The sequence below is a fragment of the Austrofundulus limnaeus genome, unplaced genomic scaffold (assembly GCF_001266775.1).
Source record: "Austrofundulus limnaeus strain Quisiro unplaced genomic scaffold, Austrofundulus_limnaeus-1.0 Scaffold450, whole genome shotgun sequence".
Taxonomy (NCBI): domain Eukaryota; kingdom Metazoa; phylum Chordata; class Actinopteri; order Cyprinodontiformes; family Rivulidae; genus Austrofundulus; species Austrofundulus limnaeus.
In genome coordinates, this window is record NW_013952852.1 from 328,837 (window position 1) to 348,844 (window position 20,008).

At 40.5% G+C, this 20,008-nt stretch overlaps 2 protein-coding genes across 4 annotated transcripts in view; both read right to left on the reverse strand.

Moving 5' to 3' along the window:
- The window catches only part of setd1a (SET domain containing 1A, histone lysine methyltransferase), a 24,286-nt gene extending 9,247 nt beyond the window's left edge, over nt 1-15,039 (reverse strand). Inside the window, exons 1-15 of one of the 3 annotated variants that reach the window (XM_014024992.1) lie at nt 14,981-15,039; nt 13,781-13,925; nt 13,585-13,683; nt 12,121-12,391; nt 11,690-11,820; nt 11,198-11,448; nt 8,139-9,798; nt 4,080-5,066; nt 3,100-3,267; nt 2,922-3,006; nt 2,601-2,740; nt 2,229-2,265; nt 1,959-2,139; nt 1,831-1,868; nt 379-1,673 (exon numbers count right to left, since the gene is read on the reverse strand). In XM_014024992.1, coding sequence (XP_013880446.1) covers nt 379-1,673; nt 1,831-1,868; nt 1,959-2,139; nt 2,229-2,265; nt 2,601-2,740; nt 2,922-3,006; nt 3,100-3,267; nt 4,080-5,066; nt 8,139-9,798; nt 11,198-11,448; nt 11,690-11,820; nt 12,121-12,391; nt 13,585-13,683; nt 13,781-13,918 — 5,481 coding nt within the window. In that variant the 5' untranslated portion in view covers nt 13,919-13,925; nt 14,981-15,039. The other 2 variants (XM_014024990.1, XM_014024991.1) reach the window with 2 other exon arrangements.
- A 1,388-nt stretch (nt 15,040-16,427) lies between these two features.
- ccdc47 (coiled-coil domain containing 47) overlaps nt 16,428-20,008 on the reverse strand; it is an 8,334-nt gene continuing 4,753 nt past the window's right edge. Inside the window, exons 7-13 of the mRNA XM_014024995.1 lie at nt 19,846-19,947; nt 18,979-19,089; nt 18,793-18,878; nt 18,651-18,709; nt 18,458-18,567; nt 18,200-18,367; nt 16,428-16,988 (exon numbers count right to left, since the gene is read on the reverse strand). Coding sequence (XP_013880449.1) covers nt 16,908-16,988; nt 18,200-18,367; nt 18,458-18,567; nt 18,651-18,709; nt 18,793-18,878; nt 18,979-19,089; nt 19,846-19,947 — 717 coding nt within the window. The 3' untranslated portion in view covers nt 16,428-16,907. The remainder of the gene's footprint in view (nt 16,989-18,199; nt 18,368-18,457; nt 18,568-18,650; nt 18,710-18,792; nt 18,879-18,978; nt 19,090-19,845; nt 19,948-20,008) is intronic.

The window sequence follows — 20,008 nt, forward strand, 5'->3', positions numbered from 1 at the left end:
CTCTTTCTAGGAAGTTCTGAAGCAAAACATCTGGCTGAACTCAGACAACAAGAAATAAAGTTTATTATAAATTAAGTTTTTAAGATGTAATATTGCTGTAGAGAACTGCTAAAGCTTACATCTGTCACTAAAAACATTTACCAGATAAAACCCTAAATATATAACCCAAACCATCTTTTTAAAATTGTTTGTATAATTGTATTTCCTGAGGAAGAACTATTTAAAACTTTAAAAACTTTACCAGAAGTGTCACTTGTGGTGTCACTGCTACGAAAAACTAACAATAGACTAAAAAAAAAAAAGAGTAAACAGGAGGCATCTACAGGAAAGACATATTTATGTTAACACACTCATCTGCATCTACAGGAAACCACCCACCTCCAGTTTCTGCTTCCTCTGCTTCTTGCCTCGTTGTTCTTTCTGCTTTTTTGTATGATGAGGCTCGAGGTTTTCTTTGTCTTTTCTTTTCCTCTTTTCGCCCTTGTTGTGCTCGAGTTCGAAAGCTTTTCCAGCGTGATGCTGCTTCTTTAATGATGGCGCTACGGCTGCCACCTGGCTCAGCTCGTCAGAATCACACAGCTCTCCCACCGCCGGCAGGTACTCTCCAGCATCTAACCTGGACGCTACTGCTTCTCCGATGACCTCCTCTGGAGCCTCCAGCACCCCAGAAATAGAGTTGAGGTCTGTTGAGAGCAAGATGGAAGAATCTTGTCTGGAGGAAGTCTTTTTGGTACCGGATGGGACCACGAGCACAGGAGGTTTGCAGTAGTTGTGCTCCAACAGGACAATAACACCTCCTGGACTCATTACCAAAGCCAGTGATTCTCGGGAGAAGAGATCTCCTTCCATCTTCTGCTCCTCCGCCTCGTCGGAGGTTTCTGTCTCCTCCGAGTCGGCAGCATCAGGGTCCATGTTCAAGGCTATGTCAGCCAGCACRGACAGGTCAGCTGACGCAGAGGCCAGCTGCAGGAGGCTGGAGGCTCCCAGCTGCTCTCTGAGTCTCAGCCTCTGCTCGCTCTCTGTCTCGTCCTCGTCGTCCTCCCTGAGGGAGTGGCACGAGGAGGCAGAAAGGCTCGACGTCCGAGGTCTGCCTCTGGACCGTTTGTTGACCGGCGCTGGTGGGGGGACCTCCTCAAAGGCCATCCTGCACATCGAAGCGTGGTCCAGGGGCAGGTTCTGCACAGTGCGGCAAACCCTGATGGGCGGGACGGGGGATTTAGGAGACTCCTTACCCGCTCCCCGTTTTCCAGGGGATTTAACGGGAGTGGTCTGCGAGTAAACAGGAGGTCCCTTTTTAACCTCCTCGAAAACGGGAAGTCTTCCAGGTGGGGGGACGATGAGGGCGTTGCCCTCTCCCGGCTTTGAGGCGAAGGGGAGAAGCTGAATTCCTTGACTGGGACGATTGGAGGGTGGTGGTGCTGCGGCGGCTGAGTCTGGGGGCTTGGCGGAGGGGAGGGGGGGCTCGCTCACAGCTTGTRATGAAGGAGGCGACAGTGGAGCCGCTGGCAGCTGAGGTTTGCCTTCGTTCTCGTCTGTGGAGAACGAAACGGTCTTCCTGCGTTTCTTGAGGGGGGGCACAAAGACGTTAGGGGATGAGGGGCGTGGGCACGGTGGAGATGGAAGGTGCTTGGGTGGTGCTGCTGGCGTTTCCGTCTTAATGTCCTTCGTGACACCTGAATAAGAACGACAGAAAGTAAACATTTTCTGTTGGTTTCAAAAGTTGTGTGAGAARACGGTGGATTTAAAACAGTAAACATTCTTTGATGCTTTATATCTTATTTGCATTTTGCAGACAGATTTTAATTCATGATGCAGGTAAGGCCTTCAAACCTTTTCTGATGTCCACCTTCGAAACGGCAGCACTTCCCCTAAAATAAACAAAGTTTGAGCCCAGATGAAAGCCAGGACAGTAAAATGCAATAAAAACGTGTTGCTCAGAACAGCTCCCAATCATTTACCTGTCATCTTTCTCAGTTGTGCTATCCATGGTTGACTCATCCATGGAGTCCGGCCCTGCACTTTCAGCCAGCTCTCCCTCCTCCTCCTCCTCAGAAGAGGATGACGATGATGCTGAAGAAGAAGAGCCTTCGGAGGATGAAGAAAGGCTCTCATCGTCACTGTCACTACTGAGGCCTTCATCTAGAAAAACACACAAATGCATGATTTGAATAATGTCTTTACAGTAAACAGAAATATGCCGGGAGGGGGGGGGGGGGTCATTCTTTTACCATCAGACTCCTTCTCACTCTCTTCTTGCTCGTCCTCCTACAAAATAAAATGTTGTAGTTTCCATTAAAAAAAAAAAAACAGTGAAATGCTGCCATCTAGCTAAAAACTATAACAATGTTATTAATACACAACTTCTAAGAGACAAAAAGCAGATTTTATTAACTTAATAAAGATTAAAATTCCTTATTTATTTTTCAGAATGTTAAAACAGTTGATTTTACATATTTATTTAAAAAATTTTTACCCTCATGATTAATGTGGACACCTAAATAAAATGTAAATCAGTTCAAAATGCACCAACCTAATTTGAAACATTTGTAGTTGTTTGTTAAAAAAAACTAAATATAACTGAAATGACAGAAGTTATGCACCTTTTCAGTGGAGGAACCGTCGGAGGTTTCCTCTCCCCCGCTGTCAAGCTCCCAAGGTTTCCGACTCCTCGGTTTCTTTTTCCTCCTCTTGTTGCGTTCAGCTGCACGCCGGTCTGCTTCTGCTATCCTACCATCTGCAGCTGGAACCAGACATTTCAACCTTACTTAGATTTTTCAGACACAATGAAACCCAAAGTGCTTAACAAGGACATAAAAACAAACAAAAATGTATAAAAACAAACAGGTAAGAGTTTTCAAAGAGGTAAGTGGGGTTAATAACTCAACTCCTATTTTACAAGTTTTATGACGAACCAAACCAACCTTCATCATCTTCATCTGGTGGAGTTGATGGTCGAGGCCTCTTCATGTCTACCTGCTCCAACTCCTGAGGTTCTTTCCTTTTCACCTGCACAAATAAACCTCAACAATTAATGCACATCAGTCAAAAATAACTTTTTATATTAGCTACTTTGCACTTACAGATCTTTGACTTGCTTACCTTGAAGGATGGTAATCGAAGTGCTCCACGGAGAGAGAAGCCCTCCACGCCACCACTCTTGGCCCAGTCCACCAGAGACATGAGAGGCTCCCGAGGACGGTTAACCTTCTCCTCTTTTTTCTCATCATCCCGCAGCGCGGACACTCCTCTTACCATTGTCTGGAAAGGCTAAAAAGAAGAAATATGTTCCCATTTAATAAGAGTTTTTATAGTTTCTAGTACTGTTCCGTAACTTTCAAAGCAATATTTTAACAACAGTTCCTCATTAGTTGCCTTTAAGTTAATGAAAACTACAAAACAAAATCTGAAATATAATTATCTTTAATCAGGGTTCCCACACCTTGGTCAACATCAAATTCAAGGACCTTTCAAGGACTTTCCAGTACCAATTTCCTCAAATTCAAGAACTACTTGCAACGGCAATTACCTACTGCTACTGCAGAATGTTACCAATAAACAGGTTTAATATCATGTAAATTCAATGAAAAACTGAACAACATAGAAGTTGTTGAGTAAGAATCAATGAAATAAAGTTGATTAAATGTTTATCCTACATTCATATCGACAAAACACGGATATGTAATTATGTCCTGGGAGGTTCAGCAGCTCAGTTTGGGAAGAGGAGAGAAAGAACGACCCGCCCTACTCTGCTCTGATTGGGTAAAACTATGACTATGGCTCACGTTATTTGTTGAAAGCCAGTTTACTGTAATCTTGAGTTATTCACCGCAACAAATGTGTTTTTTTAAATTATTTTTACTTTTTTTTTTTTTTTTACAGATGAAACCTCCCAAAAAACATTCAAGGACTTTCAAGGATAAGTGTAATTTTTGGCTGTTTTCACAAACTTTCCAGGGCCATGAAGTCATTTTTTTTCAAATTCACAAACTTTCAAGGATTTCAAGGACCTGTGGGAACCCTGTTTAATGTAAACACATTTTGAAGATTATTTTTAAAAGAAAAAAGAAGCAACCCTTCACCTTGGCCTTGGTTTCTTTCCTTTCCCACCACTCATCAAAAGTGGCAAAGGCTACATTTTCCACCATTTTCCGGTTCAGGTCTCTCTGCATGATGTTCTTCATTTCCTGGATCAGAGCAGCCAGGACCATCTGCACCGTTGCCTCGTGTGGATTCTCAGCCAACATGGGCATCTGCTCCCCGGGAGCCGTGTACTCGTTCCCATCGCCCGTCAGCATGGTGCCGTAGCCGGGCGGGGGCATGTAAGACGGGTAGTGTGGAGGCAAGACGTGTGGTGGCCAGCCCGTGTGGGGGGGAGGTATGCCGGGGTGTGGAGGGGGTGGTATTTGGCTGCTGTGGGGATCGTGGTAGGGATAGGACATATGGGAGGACATGTACCTGTGGTCTTGGTCATACTGGGCACCAGCACCACTGCCTTCTTGGTCCATGTAAGGGTGATGAGGTGGAGGCATCGAGTGAAGATGATAAGATGCGTAATCGGCGGTCGCAGCCTCACCCGGGCCTGGCGTGCCGTTGGCTGAAGACATGCGCAGCTGCTGCAAGCGGCTCAGCATGTGAGTCTGCATTTGAAAAGACATGGGGGCTCCGCCACTGTACTGGTTCATCAGCTCCATGGAAGTGGCGTAGTCGTACATGTGATGGGGCATCGGAGGGGGATACTCGGGGTGCAGCTCCATGTGAGGAAGAGGAGGAATCCCTGGAGGAGGTGGAGGCTGAAGGGAGTAACCGGGGGGAGGGGGAGGCGGTAAATGAGGGGGGTAGGAGGGGATTTGGGGGTGCATGGAGGTGCCAAAGTGCTGTGAAGAGTCAGAAATGGGTGGTGGAGAGGATGAGGGGTCTGCTGTCTGTGATAATGCAGCTTGAGAGGAGGATGGCGAGGACCCCGAGGTGGCCGACGGCTGATGAGACGTCACTGTTGTTATAGCCGTGGCCTCCTCCTCCTCCTCCTCTGAGATCTCCATGTCTTCCCCAGAAGAACGAGGGGAGGCCTGACAAAACAGTGATGATGGGTTTCAGTTAGAAAACCACCAATGTGTTTGTGCACATTCCACAGTGAGGAGCACATTTACACAACTCACTTCTACAGCCACATAAACAAAACACAAACTTACCAGTGTATGTTTACTAGAAATGCTGACCAACCATTAAATTATAATATTTATTTTGTATTAAAAACACACAAGTTTCTGTCGTTCACGTTCACAACAGGGCAATACTACTAAAAAACAAACAAATAATTTTTAGAAATGATGGCAGTGGGTGGTTAAAAAGACCAATTTTAAAAAGAATTTTGGTCAACACATACTTTTCATTTAACACAAATATAATAACTGCTTAACTTAAATATATTTAATAACGCTTATAACTCATGCCCTTAACAATAGGAATGGACGATTGGCATTTTTTTAACGGAAAAAACTAAAATCAGTCAGAGTTGGTCAGTCTGTAATTTAAGGTCAAACTAGATTTTATTTTTCATTCAAGTCCAGTTGGGGGATTTGTGTCCATTATAAAGTGCAGTAAAAGCATCATTAACAGTTGGGGAAAAAATTACAAAGCAGATGATTTAATAGGGGTGCACTGATTGCAGATTTCTGGACATTGACTGATCTTTAAAAAGTCCGACCTGCAGATTCTGATTTTGGTCGATGTAGATTTTTTAAATAGCTGACACTGTCAGGTGGTATAAGGTCACAATACAACTTTAATATTCCAATGTTACTTTACTGAAAAACAGTGAATAATACCCTATACCTGTACCTAATACAAACTTGTTTTAACTGGACATTAGGTAGTGCTCACAGCAGAGCTAAAGAGGACAATGGCTGATTTTCAGACCTTTGTGAAGGTAGAGAAGCTGATCTTTTATAAGCATTGGCCGATCTCAGACCTCCCAAAATGAAGATGATCTGCTGTTAACTTGTCCGGTTGATTTATCGGCGCACCCCTAGATTTAAGACGTTTTTTCCAAACCACTCATTATTTTAACAATAAATTGAAGTCTGAATCTTTACTGGCAGCTCTGTGTGCACTAACCAATAGGGGTGGAATTCACCAAGTTTATCACAATAAGATCTATCTGTTTGTTTAGATGATACAATGTTTCTCGATATCACAAAGTCTGTCATGATACGATCAATTCACAAATCTGTGATCGATACGAAGCAACATACCCATCGAACAACCATTTAGTTGTAAGTAATTGTGTTTGATATTGATATTGGGTGTATGACGACAATATGGATTCATATTTTTGTTTTGCCTTGATGTAATTAAAACATTAATAATTTAATCAATATGGGGACTAGGGTTGTGCGATGTTGGTAAAAAAATTAATCGCTATTAATTGTGAAAGGGTTCGACAAATCCTAGTGCCCGGGGCAGGTAAAACTCATATTCAGGCAGGTGGGTGTGTCCCGATGCCTGACCGGGCAGGTAAACAATTTCTTTAAATTTTTTTTTATAGGGCCATTTATTCAAAAATATTCTGAAAATAATTGAAGAAATATAGCGTTTTAAAACACGTATAGAGAGAATAAATCCTCAACATTTCCCCCTCCCGCTATAGAAAAGTTACGTCGTGTTGCAGGATCATTTCCTCCTCCCTCCCGCTGCACGTCGCTGCATAAACTGTAGTTTTTTTCACACAAAAGTTGTCGGAGAAAAAACTTGTTCTTTTGTATTGTCACCCACAGAGATGATAAAAAGATGTGGACTTTCGTTCAGTCATAAATCCATCTTGCTAATGTAACAGTTCTGCTCTGAGAGCAGCAGTGATCAGTTCAACAGGCTCACTTTATGGCAGGCCAATATTACATTTATTTGGCTTCCCCACGCTTACATTCCAGTTATCTGAAATTGTTTTATGACTAGATTAGCCAGATTAGTTATTTAGGATGAAACAATAAAATGCTTTTTTTGTTGTTTGTTTTATTTACTTATTTTTTAAACTTTGAGATCTTTCCAGCTTGAGCTTGTTTGTTTGTTTGTTGAAGTTGATTTTTAAAATAAGGGACAAATATGATAAGAGTTTTTCTTCACTCTGCGCCCTTTTAAATCAGTATAGGATTTACTTTTTTTAAATATTGTACATAGATTGTTTTGTTTTTATAATTGAAAGAAACAAACAATTAAATAGACATCTCTTTATATATTTTGACAATTCAAAATACCTATTATAGATATCTCTAATTATATTCTGACTAGTATAAATAAGGTCAGATTTATCATTAAGCTGTAGGGAGACTCCAGTTCAAGACATCTTAAATGTATCTTTAGATATGAGACAGACTATATAAGATTCAATTAATGCAAACCGCAGACTTTCAAGTTCTGTAAATTATATTTAAAACAAAGCTGCTGCTGTTGATCATTCTGTTTTTATAAGCAGCCCTCCCGAGGCCAGTACTCCAAGGGAAACACTGGAAAGGTCTAAAAAATGTTTATTGAAGATGTTTTTGATAAAACAATTGACTGACAGTTAGTGACTCAGTCTGAAATGTTTGCATCTGTTTAATCAGATGTCATTTTATGTACCTCTGTATAACCATGTTAATATTTTTGCAGGACAAATACAGAACACGTTTTTCTTATAATTGATCAAATTTTGAACATTTTTTGTTTCGGGCAGGTAAAAATAAAAATTTTTGTTGAACCCTGAATTGTGATATTTAGTCGATAATGTTTAAAATGACGATTAATGCCTTAGAGTCCCTGAACGCCTGCATGCCCTTCTTATACAACCAATTTAAATCACTCTAGTGGGAAAGATTTTCTCTTCGTAAAAATCTGTTCCAAACTCTGTCAACAGTCCAGACTTGAGGCTGTACAACAATTTTTAAATTGTGTTGATAGAGCAAGTAAAACCGGAGTAATGATAAATAAAGTAGAGAACGTTTTAATAAATGTTTGTTGTATTTGAAGCATAGAGGAGCACCGAGCGGACTGACCGGTGAAATCTCCAGTGACATTAATCGTATTAATCATCAAGTGCCAAAAATAATCAATTAAAGATTTTTACATCCCTACTAACCATCAGTTAAGAGTAAGACTTCTCCTACCTGACTCTGTCCATTAAAGGGCGGTGTGTGGGCTCCTGTCCTGCTCTCTGCATCAGCAGAAGCAGTCTGAGAAGACTCCTGCTGTGACGTTCCCGTCTCATCAAGGCTAACCTGGGGCTGAGGCTCTTCTGGAGGTAGGATGAGAGGAGAAAAGGTGGAGGAGGGCTGTACGGCTGCTGCAAGCACAGTCGGACTCTTTCTACCCTCTCCTCCTTTCCCTCGTTTCCTTCCTCTACGGTCGTCTCGCTCTCTCTCCTCTTTCTTCCTGTGGTCCTTCGGCCCGTCGTCTCTCGTGGGCTCCTGCTCTTCTGTTGCATCACCTGACCCTCCTCTTCGGTCTGCTTCATCCCCACCTCTCCCTCTCTGCTTGTCCTCCTTCCTGTCTTCCTCGTCTTCCTCATCAGAAGCCAGAAAAGAAAATTTAGCTTTTTGCTCCTTTAGGAGCATCTCGATGCGAGAGTCCAGGCTGCTGCTGTGGTAGACGAACGGTAAACTCTCGTTCGTAGAATCGGGCTCCGGGGAGGAGTCCCGGTGAGGGGGCGGTGGGGAGTTGGAGGAGGAAGAAAGGTGGTGAGGAAGCGAGGCTGAGGAAGGAGAGTTAGAGGAGGAAGTGATGGTGGGGTGAATGGGAGAAGAAGGCGGGGGCGTCTTGGGCGGGGCAGGCGGAGTGCTGGGATGGCGTTTGGGCTTAGTCCACTGGTCGTCCTGGGCAGGACTGTCCTGGTTGAAGTCCAGTGTTCCCAGGGTCTCGGCTACAGCCGCTGCGATGACAGAGGCTGGTGGGAGTGGTGGCGGCGGTGGAGGGGGAGGTGGGGGCAGAGCGCTGTGATGATCGGCATGGTAGTCTTTGTCAGAACTCGATGGGGGCACAGAGCCCCTCTCTGCAAGGCTTGTGCCCCCCGAACGCGTGGCAATGTCCAATCCCTGAGGAGGGGTCGGGGCGGGTTCTTTGGAGGAGTAGGAGGAGTAAGACGATGGGGGAGGAGACATGCTGTTGGAGGAGGAGCGGTAAGAGTTGGAGTTGTATCTGGGATCAGAACTGTTGGAGTAATCACTGTCTCGGTCTCTGTCTCGGTCGTGGCTGCTTCTTCTGCGACTGCTGCCGCCGTGGTGATTGTGAGACTGGTGGTGGTTCCGGTGCCTCTGGTGGCCGTGTTCGCTGGACCGGGAACCCAGACTGTCTCGCCGGTAGCCTCGGTCATCCCTGTGGTCTGAATGGTGGTGGGAGTGATGGGAATGGTACTTTGAAGAAGAGTTTGTGTCCTGCTGGTGATGATAAGAAGACCTCCTGGAACCAACCGCCCCTGGCCCATACCTGCCCCCCGAGTCTCTTTCACGGTCTCTTTCCCTGTCGGACATTAGCGGATGATCAAACTGGTTGGAAATATGTGGGGGAGGCATGGCAGAGTGATGTGCTATATGTGGCCCGGGCCCTCCAAGGTTAGGGTAGGGGGGATAACAAGGCGGCTCATTGGGACGGTATGAAGCGGGGTATCCCGGGCGGCATCGATGGTACACTGATGGGTCCGGCTCCTCGGGGTAACGGGATACTTTGTATCCTCCAACAGAGGAGGAGACTGCAGAAGATGAAGAGGAGGATGGTAACATGTCTTGGGGAGGATAGCCACTGTCCAAAGAGCCTGTGTTGAAGCCAGTGTGCCTGCAACAGGAGATGAGGTTCAATGAATCATCTGTCAAGATCATAATAACTCCCCTAAATTTATTGAAAATATTCTGAAAATAAATGAAGAATTCTAGCGTTTTAAAACACGTATAGAGAGAATAAATCCTCAACATTTCCCCCTCCCCAGTAGAAAAGTTACGTCATGTCGCAGGATCATTTCCTCCTCCCTCTCGCTGCACGTCGCGCAGAGCRAAGCTTTAACAACTGTCGTTTTTTCACCCAAGTTGTCAGAGAAAAAAACATGTTTTTTAAGTATTGTCACCCACAGAGATGATAAAAAGATGTGGAATTTCTTTCAGTCATAAATCCATCTTGCTAATATAACAGTTCTGCTCTGAGAGCAGCAGTGATCAGTTCAACAGGCTCACTGTATGGCAGGCCGATATTACATTTATTTGGCTTCAACACGCTTACATTCCAGTTATTTGAAATTGTTTTATGACTAGATTAGACATATTAGTTATTTAGGATAAAATAGTAAAATGAATTTTTGTTGTCGTTTGTTTTATTTACTTATTTTTTAATTTGGAGATCTTTCCAGCTTGAGCTTGTTTGTTTGTTGAAGTTAATTTTTGAAAATAAAAGGCCCATATGATAGTTTTTTCTTCACTCTGCACCCTTTTAATTCAGGGTAGGATTTAATTTGTTTTTTTTTTAATGTTGTACATAGATGGTTTTGTTTTTATGAATGAAAGAAACAAACTAATAAATAGACATCTCTTAATATACTTTGACAATTCAAAATACCTATTAAAGATATCTCTAATTATATTCTGACTAGTATAAATAAGGTCAGATTTATCATTAAGTAGTATGGAGACTCCAGTTCAAGACATCTTAAATGTATCTTTAGATATGAGACAGACTATATAAGATTCAATTAATGCAAATTTCAGACTTTTTCATGTTATGTAAATAATATTTAAAACAAAGCTGCTGCTGTTGATCATTCTGTTTTTATAAGCAGCCTTCCCGAGGCCAATTCTCTACGGGAAACACTGGAAAGGTCTAAAAAAGTATTTGAAGATGTTTTTGATAAAACATTTGACTGTGAGTGACTCAGTCTGCAATGTTTGCATCTGGTTAATCAGATGTCATACTGTATATTATGTACCTCTGTGTAACCATGTTAATATTTTTGCAGTACAAATACGGTACATGTGTTTCTTATATTTTATCAAATATTGAACATTTTTGTTTTGCAGGACAGGTAAAAAAAAATCTTATCAAACCCTGAAACAAAGTGAGTTAAGTTTCTTGTTTTAAATATATTTAATATCTAAACATCTGTATTTTAATCTTGTGAAATCAGACAAAAACAACTTTATCTCAACAACATATCAACAACATTTTTTTTGTTTCAAGTATAACTAACCTGTTGCTGGTGTATCCTGAGTCTTGTGAGAAAGGAGTCCCAGATCTGGAGCTGTAAGGTGTTCCTCCACCTTGTGATGAAACGGAGGAGCTTGGGGTGAATGGGCCAGCTATGGAGGAGGGAGGGGTGTCCATACGCTGATCACTAAAGCTGGTGTCAACAGAACATGGGGTGATGCTCCCCGACGTAAGGGCCTGGACTCCTGCTGCYAAAACTGCAAGCTCACTGGAAAGCCTCCGCCTGATTTCCGACTGCTATGAAGAAAGAATATTTTTATACATAAATATACTGCTGGAAATATAAACAAGTATCAGTTGTTCAACACATTCTCTTGTTGGCTGACTTTAATTAATAGTTAATTTATTGTTCCCATCCATTCAGTGAAAGGCTAAATAACAAGACAGTCATAAAATACACCTCAACACCATTTAAATATTTATCAATAAATAAGCTTGAATTGACTGCGAACAGATATTTTAACAGCCATCATACTGTGTCAGGCTGGGGCTGTGTTGGAGTCTGAGGCTGAACCCTGTCTGCCAAAGCCTTCCCTCCCAGAGGCACCGTCTGAGGAGTGTAGGACCCATTGACTATCAGGTCGTAGTACTTCTGCCTTTGTTGACCTGGAAGAAAAAAACAAAGATAAATGCTTTATTACTCTAGTTTAGGTTTAGAAGCAGTTTAAGGCAAGAAACAAATGATTTGCAAAGCATACATGGTTACAGTAAACACACCTGCCCTACATAACGTTATTTCCCTCACAATTTCTGCAAACTACAGCTTGAAAGTACAAGCACCATATATTTGTGTTTCTCAACAATTACAATTTTGTTTGCACGCCTGTTAAAAGTATTTGAAACACAAATGTAGCAACTTGTTCTAATTACATTTTAGATGAAAGATGTTTTAAAGTTTTAGTTTACCTTTTATGTCCAGCTGGGCGTGAATGATGTTACCCATGACAGAGGTATTGTGCAGCTGCTTGACTGTGTCCTTTGCTCCTCTGGTGCTGGTGAATAACACCCTGGCCAGACCCAAGTGCTTTCTGGTTTTGGGATGAAACAAGATTTCCATTTCCTCCACTTCACCAAACTTGGCACACATTTCTGCCAAGAAGGGCTCCTTGATGTTGTCATTGAGTCTAGCGAAGGTTACCTCTTTGAGGGGTATGGGACCCACATAGAATTCATCAAGCTGTGGAAAGGATAAAACGCCAAGGTCAGATAAAAAGCTGTAGTCAATCCAAAAAAAAAAAAAAGCTGAGCCACTTCTGTTTGGTGTTTGTGAATCATGAGAGTAACTGTATCAGCTTCACAGAAACATCTTTTCAAGCCAATAACACAAAAATTAAAAAGGCTTTCAACTTTACTTTTCTCCTTTTTTTGAGATAACTTTCACAAAACTATCGTGGTTCTGGGAGCCAAGTAAATAACTGGAGTCATACAGTGTTTGTTATAATGGGAAATTCATTGGTCACACTTAATGTAACTGATGTTCTGCCAAAATATGTTTCAAGTAAAAAGACTGCACACTTCCTCCTTAAGGACCTGTCACACATTAGATCAAATATATAGCAAATATGAATAAAATAGTCATAAGAAATTTTCACAAGTCAGAATAAGTCATCTAAAACATCATAGTGCAGTGGTTCTTAAACTTTTTTGAGGTACCGAACCCACGAGTTTCGTATGTGCATTCACTGAACCCTTTTTATTGATAAATAAAATGATTTTTTTTTCCAAATTCAAAACAAAGGTATATGTTTTTTTACTGGTGTATAAAATAAGCCGTGCATGAACATCACCTTGCTCAAAGAACAAAACCAACACAGTGCATGAACTCACAACAAATTACAGTATGACTTTATTCTGGCCCCCCAAAAAATATTTTGATCCATAAAAAATTTCAGCCCCCCCAAAATATATATATTTTTTTACTATTTTACTAATAAAAAATAAATTAGGCTTTTTTTTGAAGAATTTAACATTTTGAATAAGATTTTTTATTTTAAACTTAATTTGTTTTTTGTTGTTTTGAATCCACAAAATACTTTTTTGGGGCCAACACTGATTGGTCAAGCAATCCCACGTGATCCTCTGCAGCAAGTGATGGCCAAGTGGGGCATGTCATCACAACTTTTCACAAGTGTGTCTTTACTTCCATGGCTGAGGCTCTGCCGAACCCCTGAGACCGGCTCATCGAACCCCTAGGGTTCGATCGAACCCAGGTTAAGAACCACTGTCATAGTGTGACTGGGTACTTAAAATGGAAGCAGTGGAAGTTTGAATTAATAATGTGCTTGTCCCTGATCCAAATGCTAAAGATAAAAAAAAAAATCAGCTCTTAAAAGCAATTACTAGAATAAATAGTGACCCTGATATGCTCACCTTAAATTTTGGCACTGGTAGGGACAGGTCAGCATACCTGGACCATAGTCTTCGGGGTCTAGGATCTCTGAGTTCTCCAACAGGAGGAAATCCAGAGTCCTGGAATAAATAAAAAACACAGGTTGCAAGTCAAAAACACGTGCTGAGGGAATATGTACATTATAAAGAGAAAAAAAAAGATAAAAACTGAACTCACTGGCACACTGAAATGCACTCCATCGTATCTGTAAATTTTCTGCGTAACTCTCCTAATGGCTGGGTCCTGGACAAGTTTGTAGCTTTTCCACTGCAAACTGACGGCTTTTTGTGTTTCTGTCCCACTGTCTGGATCCATCCTACAACTAAAACAACAAACAATTATAATCAGCAATGCAGAAACTAGTTAACACAGAGCTACAAAGATCATTACAGACTAATACAACTACTACAGTGGTTTCTGAAATCAGTGGGAAGTAGAAGCGACATGACAGATGTGACGCATTATGTTAATATTTACAGATCAAGCCATCCTGGACGCAGGCAGTGGGGCACCCAGCATGGAAACGTAACGAAAAGATAAGCTGCGTCACATCATTAGGCAGCGAATTATCTTTTTAACATACTCTGATGTGATGATACATTTCGAAAGCTGAGAAACAATGACCTTAACCTTTTATTAATAAATTGTCAACCTCGGTTAAGCGGCTGCCCGCTGTCAAAACAATGACTGCCGTTACGTCACTCACTGATCAAACCGTTCAGCTAGCAACCTGCTGCTAGCCGAAGCTAAATGCATCTACAAAATATAAATAAACTGCGGTTGTTCGCGCCAAGAACGACATATATATCAAATGCAGCTTATTCGCGTTTGGAAAAGGTTTCCCAAAACCAGCGTTGTAAGTCCTTATTGCCTAGTATGACGGTACCAGATATAAAATTACTTATCTTCTCGTTTTAGCAAGTTGACGCTACCGCTGGGCTAATGCTAACTAGCAACATCAAGTTAGTTTACATTCTGATCTCGCTGACCTTCCACCCGCACGCACCGCATTTGCCGCTATCATCTATGTTACGCGCATCTTTCGGATACGGTACTTTGATATTTGGTCTTCGGTTGACCATAATTAACCCCCCACCTCTTGAAGATCCCACTACGCGCTCAGCCGAAAGCAGCAGCCCGCCGCTACAGTGTAGGCAGCTACAGCCAGGCCCGCGCGACGATCAAGAAAAACACTGGGTCAACCAACAGAAACAAAGCGCCGCGACCCAGAACTAAAGGAAAACTGGCGAGCTAAAACGATGCTGCTACCATTTTGATAGTTAGTCGAGACAGCAACGAGCCTCTTCAAGCGACGAAGTCATTGTTTTCTCTTTAAAATCCAGATATTGTTGAGAGAGCGGCCATCGCGTAACCAACCTGAGAGCCTCGCCTGATCTCCATCAGTGTATTCTAACACAAGCGACGGTTTCTCCCCGGCACTTTCATCCGAACGAAGACCTAATAAATAAATTATTGAAGCCATTGAATTTATTACTCAACATCAAAATTTAATAAAACAAACAAATTACATTCATAAAATGAATTACTGTATATAATAAAACGTCAGATATTTGTACTTAAAATGCTTGAATCTGCTTGTGTTAATACAAGTTTTCAAAATGCAGCACCTCCCTGTAAAAATATACTAGAGCGCCCCCTACAGGTGGTGCCAGCACATTATTTAGCAATTTACTCAGTTTTATTTCAAATTTTATTTTGAATTTTAAAAAAAATGACTTTTTTTCCTGGTAAAAATACGTTTTCTCCACATTGAAGTCTGATAACAATGTAAACGTTTAAAACACATTTTAATCTATAATATTTTATGATGTAATCGCTGTGACTGATATTCAAAATAAATTGTTGTAGACAGCACTGTTAATATTTCTTAATATCACATTACAAAATAAAGTCAGGATTAAGATAGACTTGACACATCTGTTTAATAAAGCCCGTTAGAAATACCCTGAAATGAATCCTCCCTTCATTAAAATAAAATGTGACTGAACCCTCACCAAAATCTATCATCTTCACCCTTCCAACATCAGAAAATGTAACTCAGTTCAACACAGCTGTGTTAAATAATTAAGACCAGACTTTAGTTTTTGTTGAACAATTTTTAAAAATATTTAGCAAATTTTGGTAATGTAAATGTTACATTTCAGTAAATCAATGTACTAAACCAGGCTTTGATCATGAAAATGAAGTTTACGTTTATAACCACAACACAAAAGGTTAATTTTATTAATTTTTTTATCTAATTTTATGCAAAGTGTGAATAGAAAGTTCAAGTCATATTTTAATACAAGTAAAACAGCTGTTTGCTCTAGTAATCCTTAGTCTCATTAATCACCTCGTCCTTATCTGAAGTCCATCGTAAAAATGAACATTTTTACACATTTCAGACCTTTAATTTCATAATATATTTTCCTATTATAGCTAATAGAGTAATCTTTTTTCAAACACAGCTTGAAGATCTTAAATTACCATGAGATAAATGAATGTTTATTTATTTATTTTTGCATTATAAAGGCCGCAGACTCCTGGAATAAACGTTTTTCAAGTTTTCCCAATCATTAATTATTGCTGTAAAAGTTTCAGGCCAGACAGAAGCACTGGATGTGTTACAGCATGATCAGAAACCACAGAGATGTAACCCTACCAGTTCAGAAACCACTGACACCAGTTAAAATTAGCAGGAGGCCTTCGTCCCCTTCGTCTCTGAAACTGAAACCTTCAACCACAAACTCTGGATTCATTTCTACGAAAATCTTTGACAACCAGAGCACATTTTTACTAATTTTAACTACAATAAACCATGAAGGACAGTTTAGTGCTTTTATTGACAGCCTGAAAGATACCAATTTCTTTTCACACAAATATATATATTAAAATTTATTTGACGTTACAGTTTAAAGATTACAATAATGCTAATATATTTCCAATTAAAATGACAGAAATATGTTCAGTTCTTACAAAAAAGTGGAACAAAACCACCTAATAGTGTATTCTTTATCAGCAGATTACATTTAAAAAGATGTAACGTCTTTGCGACAGACTTTAAAGAAGCGCTGAAGTAAAAGTCCAGGTGTTTTATTGGTGACAGGTTGGACAGTTAGAGGACATTCATTTGACTCTGACACCAGTTGTTCACGTTGAGCCGCAGTGAGTGAAGCAGGTGGTGACACCGTTTGAAGCTGTGAGGCAGATTATGGACTGTGACGGAAAAACGAGCAGAAAAAAACTGAATTGAGCGTTGTTTCTCTGCGTTGTTTGCCTTTTTTCTCTTTTTTCGTAGTGATCTTCACATGGCTTTCACTTTGATCTGCTTCATCTTCATCTGTTTCTTCTCGATCTTCTTCTGTTCCCGCCGCTGAGCTGCTTCCTGAAACAAATGGGAAACAAAAATAAGATTTACACTATTATTTTTTCTTCCGTACGTTTTTCACCATCTAATTCATAATAATTTTTGTGCTATTTCAACAATTCATACATCAAAACGTTCATATTGTTTGTGCTAATGGTGCTATGACTTTTGGTATTTCAGCTATTTATGCTTTTTCAGCCACTTTTTTCCCCATTGAAAATGAATGGGGCCATTTTCATCATCATTAAAATCCTTCAAAATGTTTCTAAATCTTTACAGAACCTTACACATTTTGTTCTGGTTCTGCTGTTTTTCACTCTCTTGTGCTAATTTCAGCTACATTTTTTGCTAATTTTTAGCTTTTTTCTGCTATTTCAGCTAAAAGTCTGCTTCTTCCTGCTATTCTTCTGCTTTTTTCTGCTACTTTGTGCTATTTATGCTTCTTACAGGAGCTTTTTTTTACATTCAGCTGTTTTCTGCAATTTTAGCTGAAGTTCAGCTGTTATTAGCTAAAGTTAGCTGTTTTAAGCTCAATAGTTTTTGCAGCTATTACAACTTATTTCTGCTAAGTTCAGCAAACTCGTGCTCCTTATGCTTCTTCATGCTAATTAAAAAAAATTCCAGCTACATTTTAGCTGGTTTTTTTTTAGTAAACATTGTCACTTTTTAGTACTTTTATGCCTTTTTCTGCAATTTTTAAACCTTTTATAGCACTTTCACTATCTGGGTGCTACTTTCAACTTGTGTCTGCTACCTTTAGCTTATTTATGCTAATTTTAGCTTTTTTTTTTCTTCAATTGCGGGTATAGTTCTGCTTCTTTCTAGTATTCTTCAGCTTGTTCCTATTTTTTGTGCTATTTATGCTTCTTACAGAGGTTTTCAGCTATATTCAGCTGTTTTAGATTTTAGCTGTTTTCTGTTTTCAACTAGATTTCTGCTCCTTTTTACTGTTTTTCAGCAAAGTTGGGCTTTTTTTTTGCTTTCAGCTTTTCAAAGTGAGCTCACTTTAACACTTTTACTATTAAATACTTTCAGCAGTTTTCAGCAAGAAGCATTCACACTAGCATTTTTGCAGGAAATGCAATTTCTCTAGTTATTAATGTAGTTACTGTGTTGCTCATTTTAGCTTTTGTTTAACAATTCACTGTCAGCATTAATGAACACATTTAATATGTTTATTGTGTTTCAGGGACAGTTTGTGTAATCACAGCCAGAGTTATTTTTCAGACCTCCAGACGTCGCTGTCTGTCAGGGTCCTCCTCATTCATGATCCTCTCCTTCTCAGCTCTCTTCTTCTCTTCTCTCCGTGTCTGCGCCGCTTCCTGACGCTGAGCGTGGGTCTGCTTCAGAAAGTTCTCCTCCACGCGAGCTCGATTTTTGTCAGCTTTCAGCTTGCCCTGAAAGTCCAAAGAGGATTTAGTAAAAAAAATAATAATAATTTAATTAAATAAAACTAGCTCCGGGGCCACACAGCCTGCAGAACTCGCCTCTCTGTTGAGACGCAGCTTCTTGACTTTATCGATGCTGTAGATCACCATGTTCATGAGAGGAAGCAGAGACTCCATGTCTTTGGGAGACGTGTTGCCCATGCCAGGCACTAGAAACACAATTCAGCACAAATTACACACAAATATAATCTAATTAATCAGATTTACAGTGATTGGGACAGGAAAAGCTCACCATTGAATGTAAACAGCAGTGTCTTCTTGGTTTCAGGCAGCTTCAGAGGCTGACCATCTCTGAAGAGCAAGAAAAAAACATCATATAAAGATCAGGGATTATTAGAAAAATGAAAACAAAAACAAAAACAAAAACAACGTACTCTTGCATAACTTTTGGACCAGAAAATTGGTCCGAGAAATGAATCGACTCAATCTTGTCGGCATAGGTGGTGATGTAATGAACCATCTAAAAACAGAAATAAGAGCACAAGTTCAAATGATGGAGCTGCGTTTAAAGAGCAGACATGGAGCCGTGTTCCCGTTTGTTCAGAAACACAAAGCTTCACCTTGTTGTCCATCACACCATCCGTCACCTCGCCCATCTCACTCAGGATCGCCATGGAGTCTGGAAGACCAAACTTGGCCCCGGACTTCGGCTTGTCGTTGCAGAACTCACTCTGACAAAAATAAATAAATAAACCCCCAAAATATTAAATACTGAGTAACAACAAGGTCTGGCTGATAAAACAACAATGATTTATTGTGACAGACGTCCAACAGAACGTTGAGAATTTCACTCACAGAAGCTTGAAGAAGTTTACAAAATTTACACGGGAAATAAAAACTACAAAAGGACCAGGATCAGAGATTGTGCGACGATACGATACAACAGCTACTGAAGCTGTAAAATTGCAACCCAGCGGCTAAAGCCTTGAAACACGCCCAGCAGCACCAGCTCACTCAGTCTTTGGTACGGTGGCAACAACCAGCTGAGTAACACGAGCAGCAGCAGGTTCATGTTGCACCACAATCAGAACCACAATCAAAATAAGAAGGAACAACCAGGAGGGAAAGAAGAAAATGATGCAGTGACTCGAGAGGAAATTGTGGATAAAAGAGAAAAGGTCGGCAGTTTGGCAGGATTAATCAGCTTTCTTCTCCTGATCCTTACTACTTTATAGTTTATAAAGCTGTTTATGTCGTGTGCTAATGCGCATCGTAATTTCATTCTACAGTGCATCTCTGATATGTTTGATTGACAATAAAGAGAATCTGAATCATTTAAAATAGGTAAAACTAAAAACTAATTAATTTTTATGAATATCGACTGATTTGAAACACTTACACACACACACACTATACTGTATACTTATACACACTATAAACCAGGTACAAAAAACCTATTTCAGGTAATAATATAAAAAAATATTCACCAAGTCCTGCATCTCCTTCTGCAGCCGAGCCATGGCTCTCTTGGCACCGACAGCAAACACGAACGTATCCATGTCCTCGTCATTAATGGTCACTTTGATTTGCTACGAGCCAACACACACACACACACACACACACACACACACACACACACACACACACACA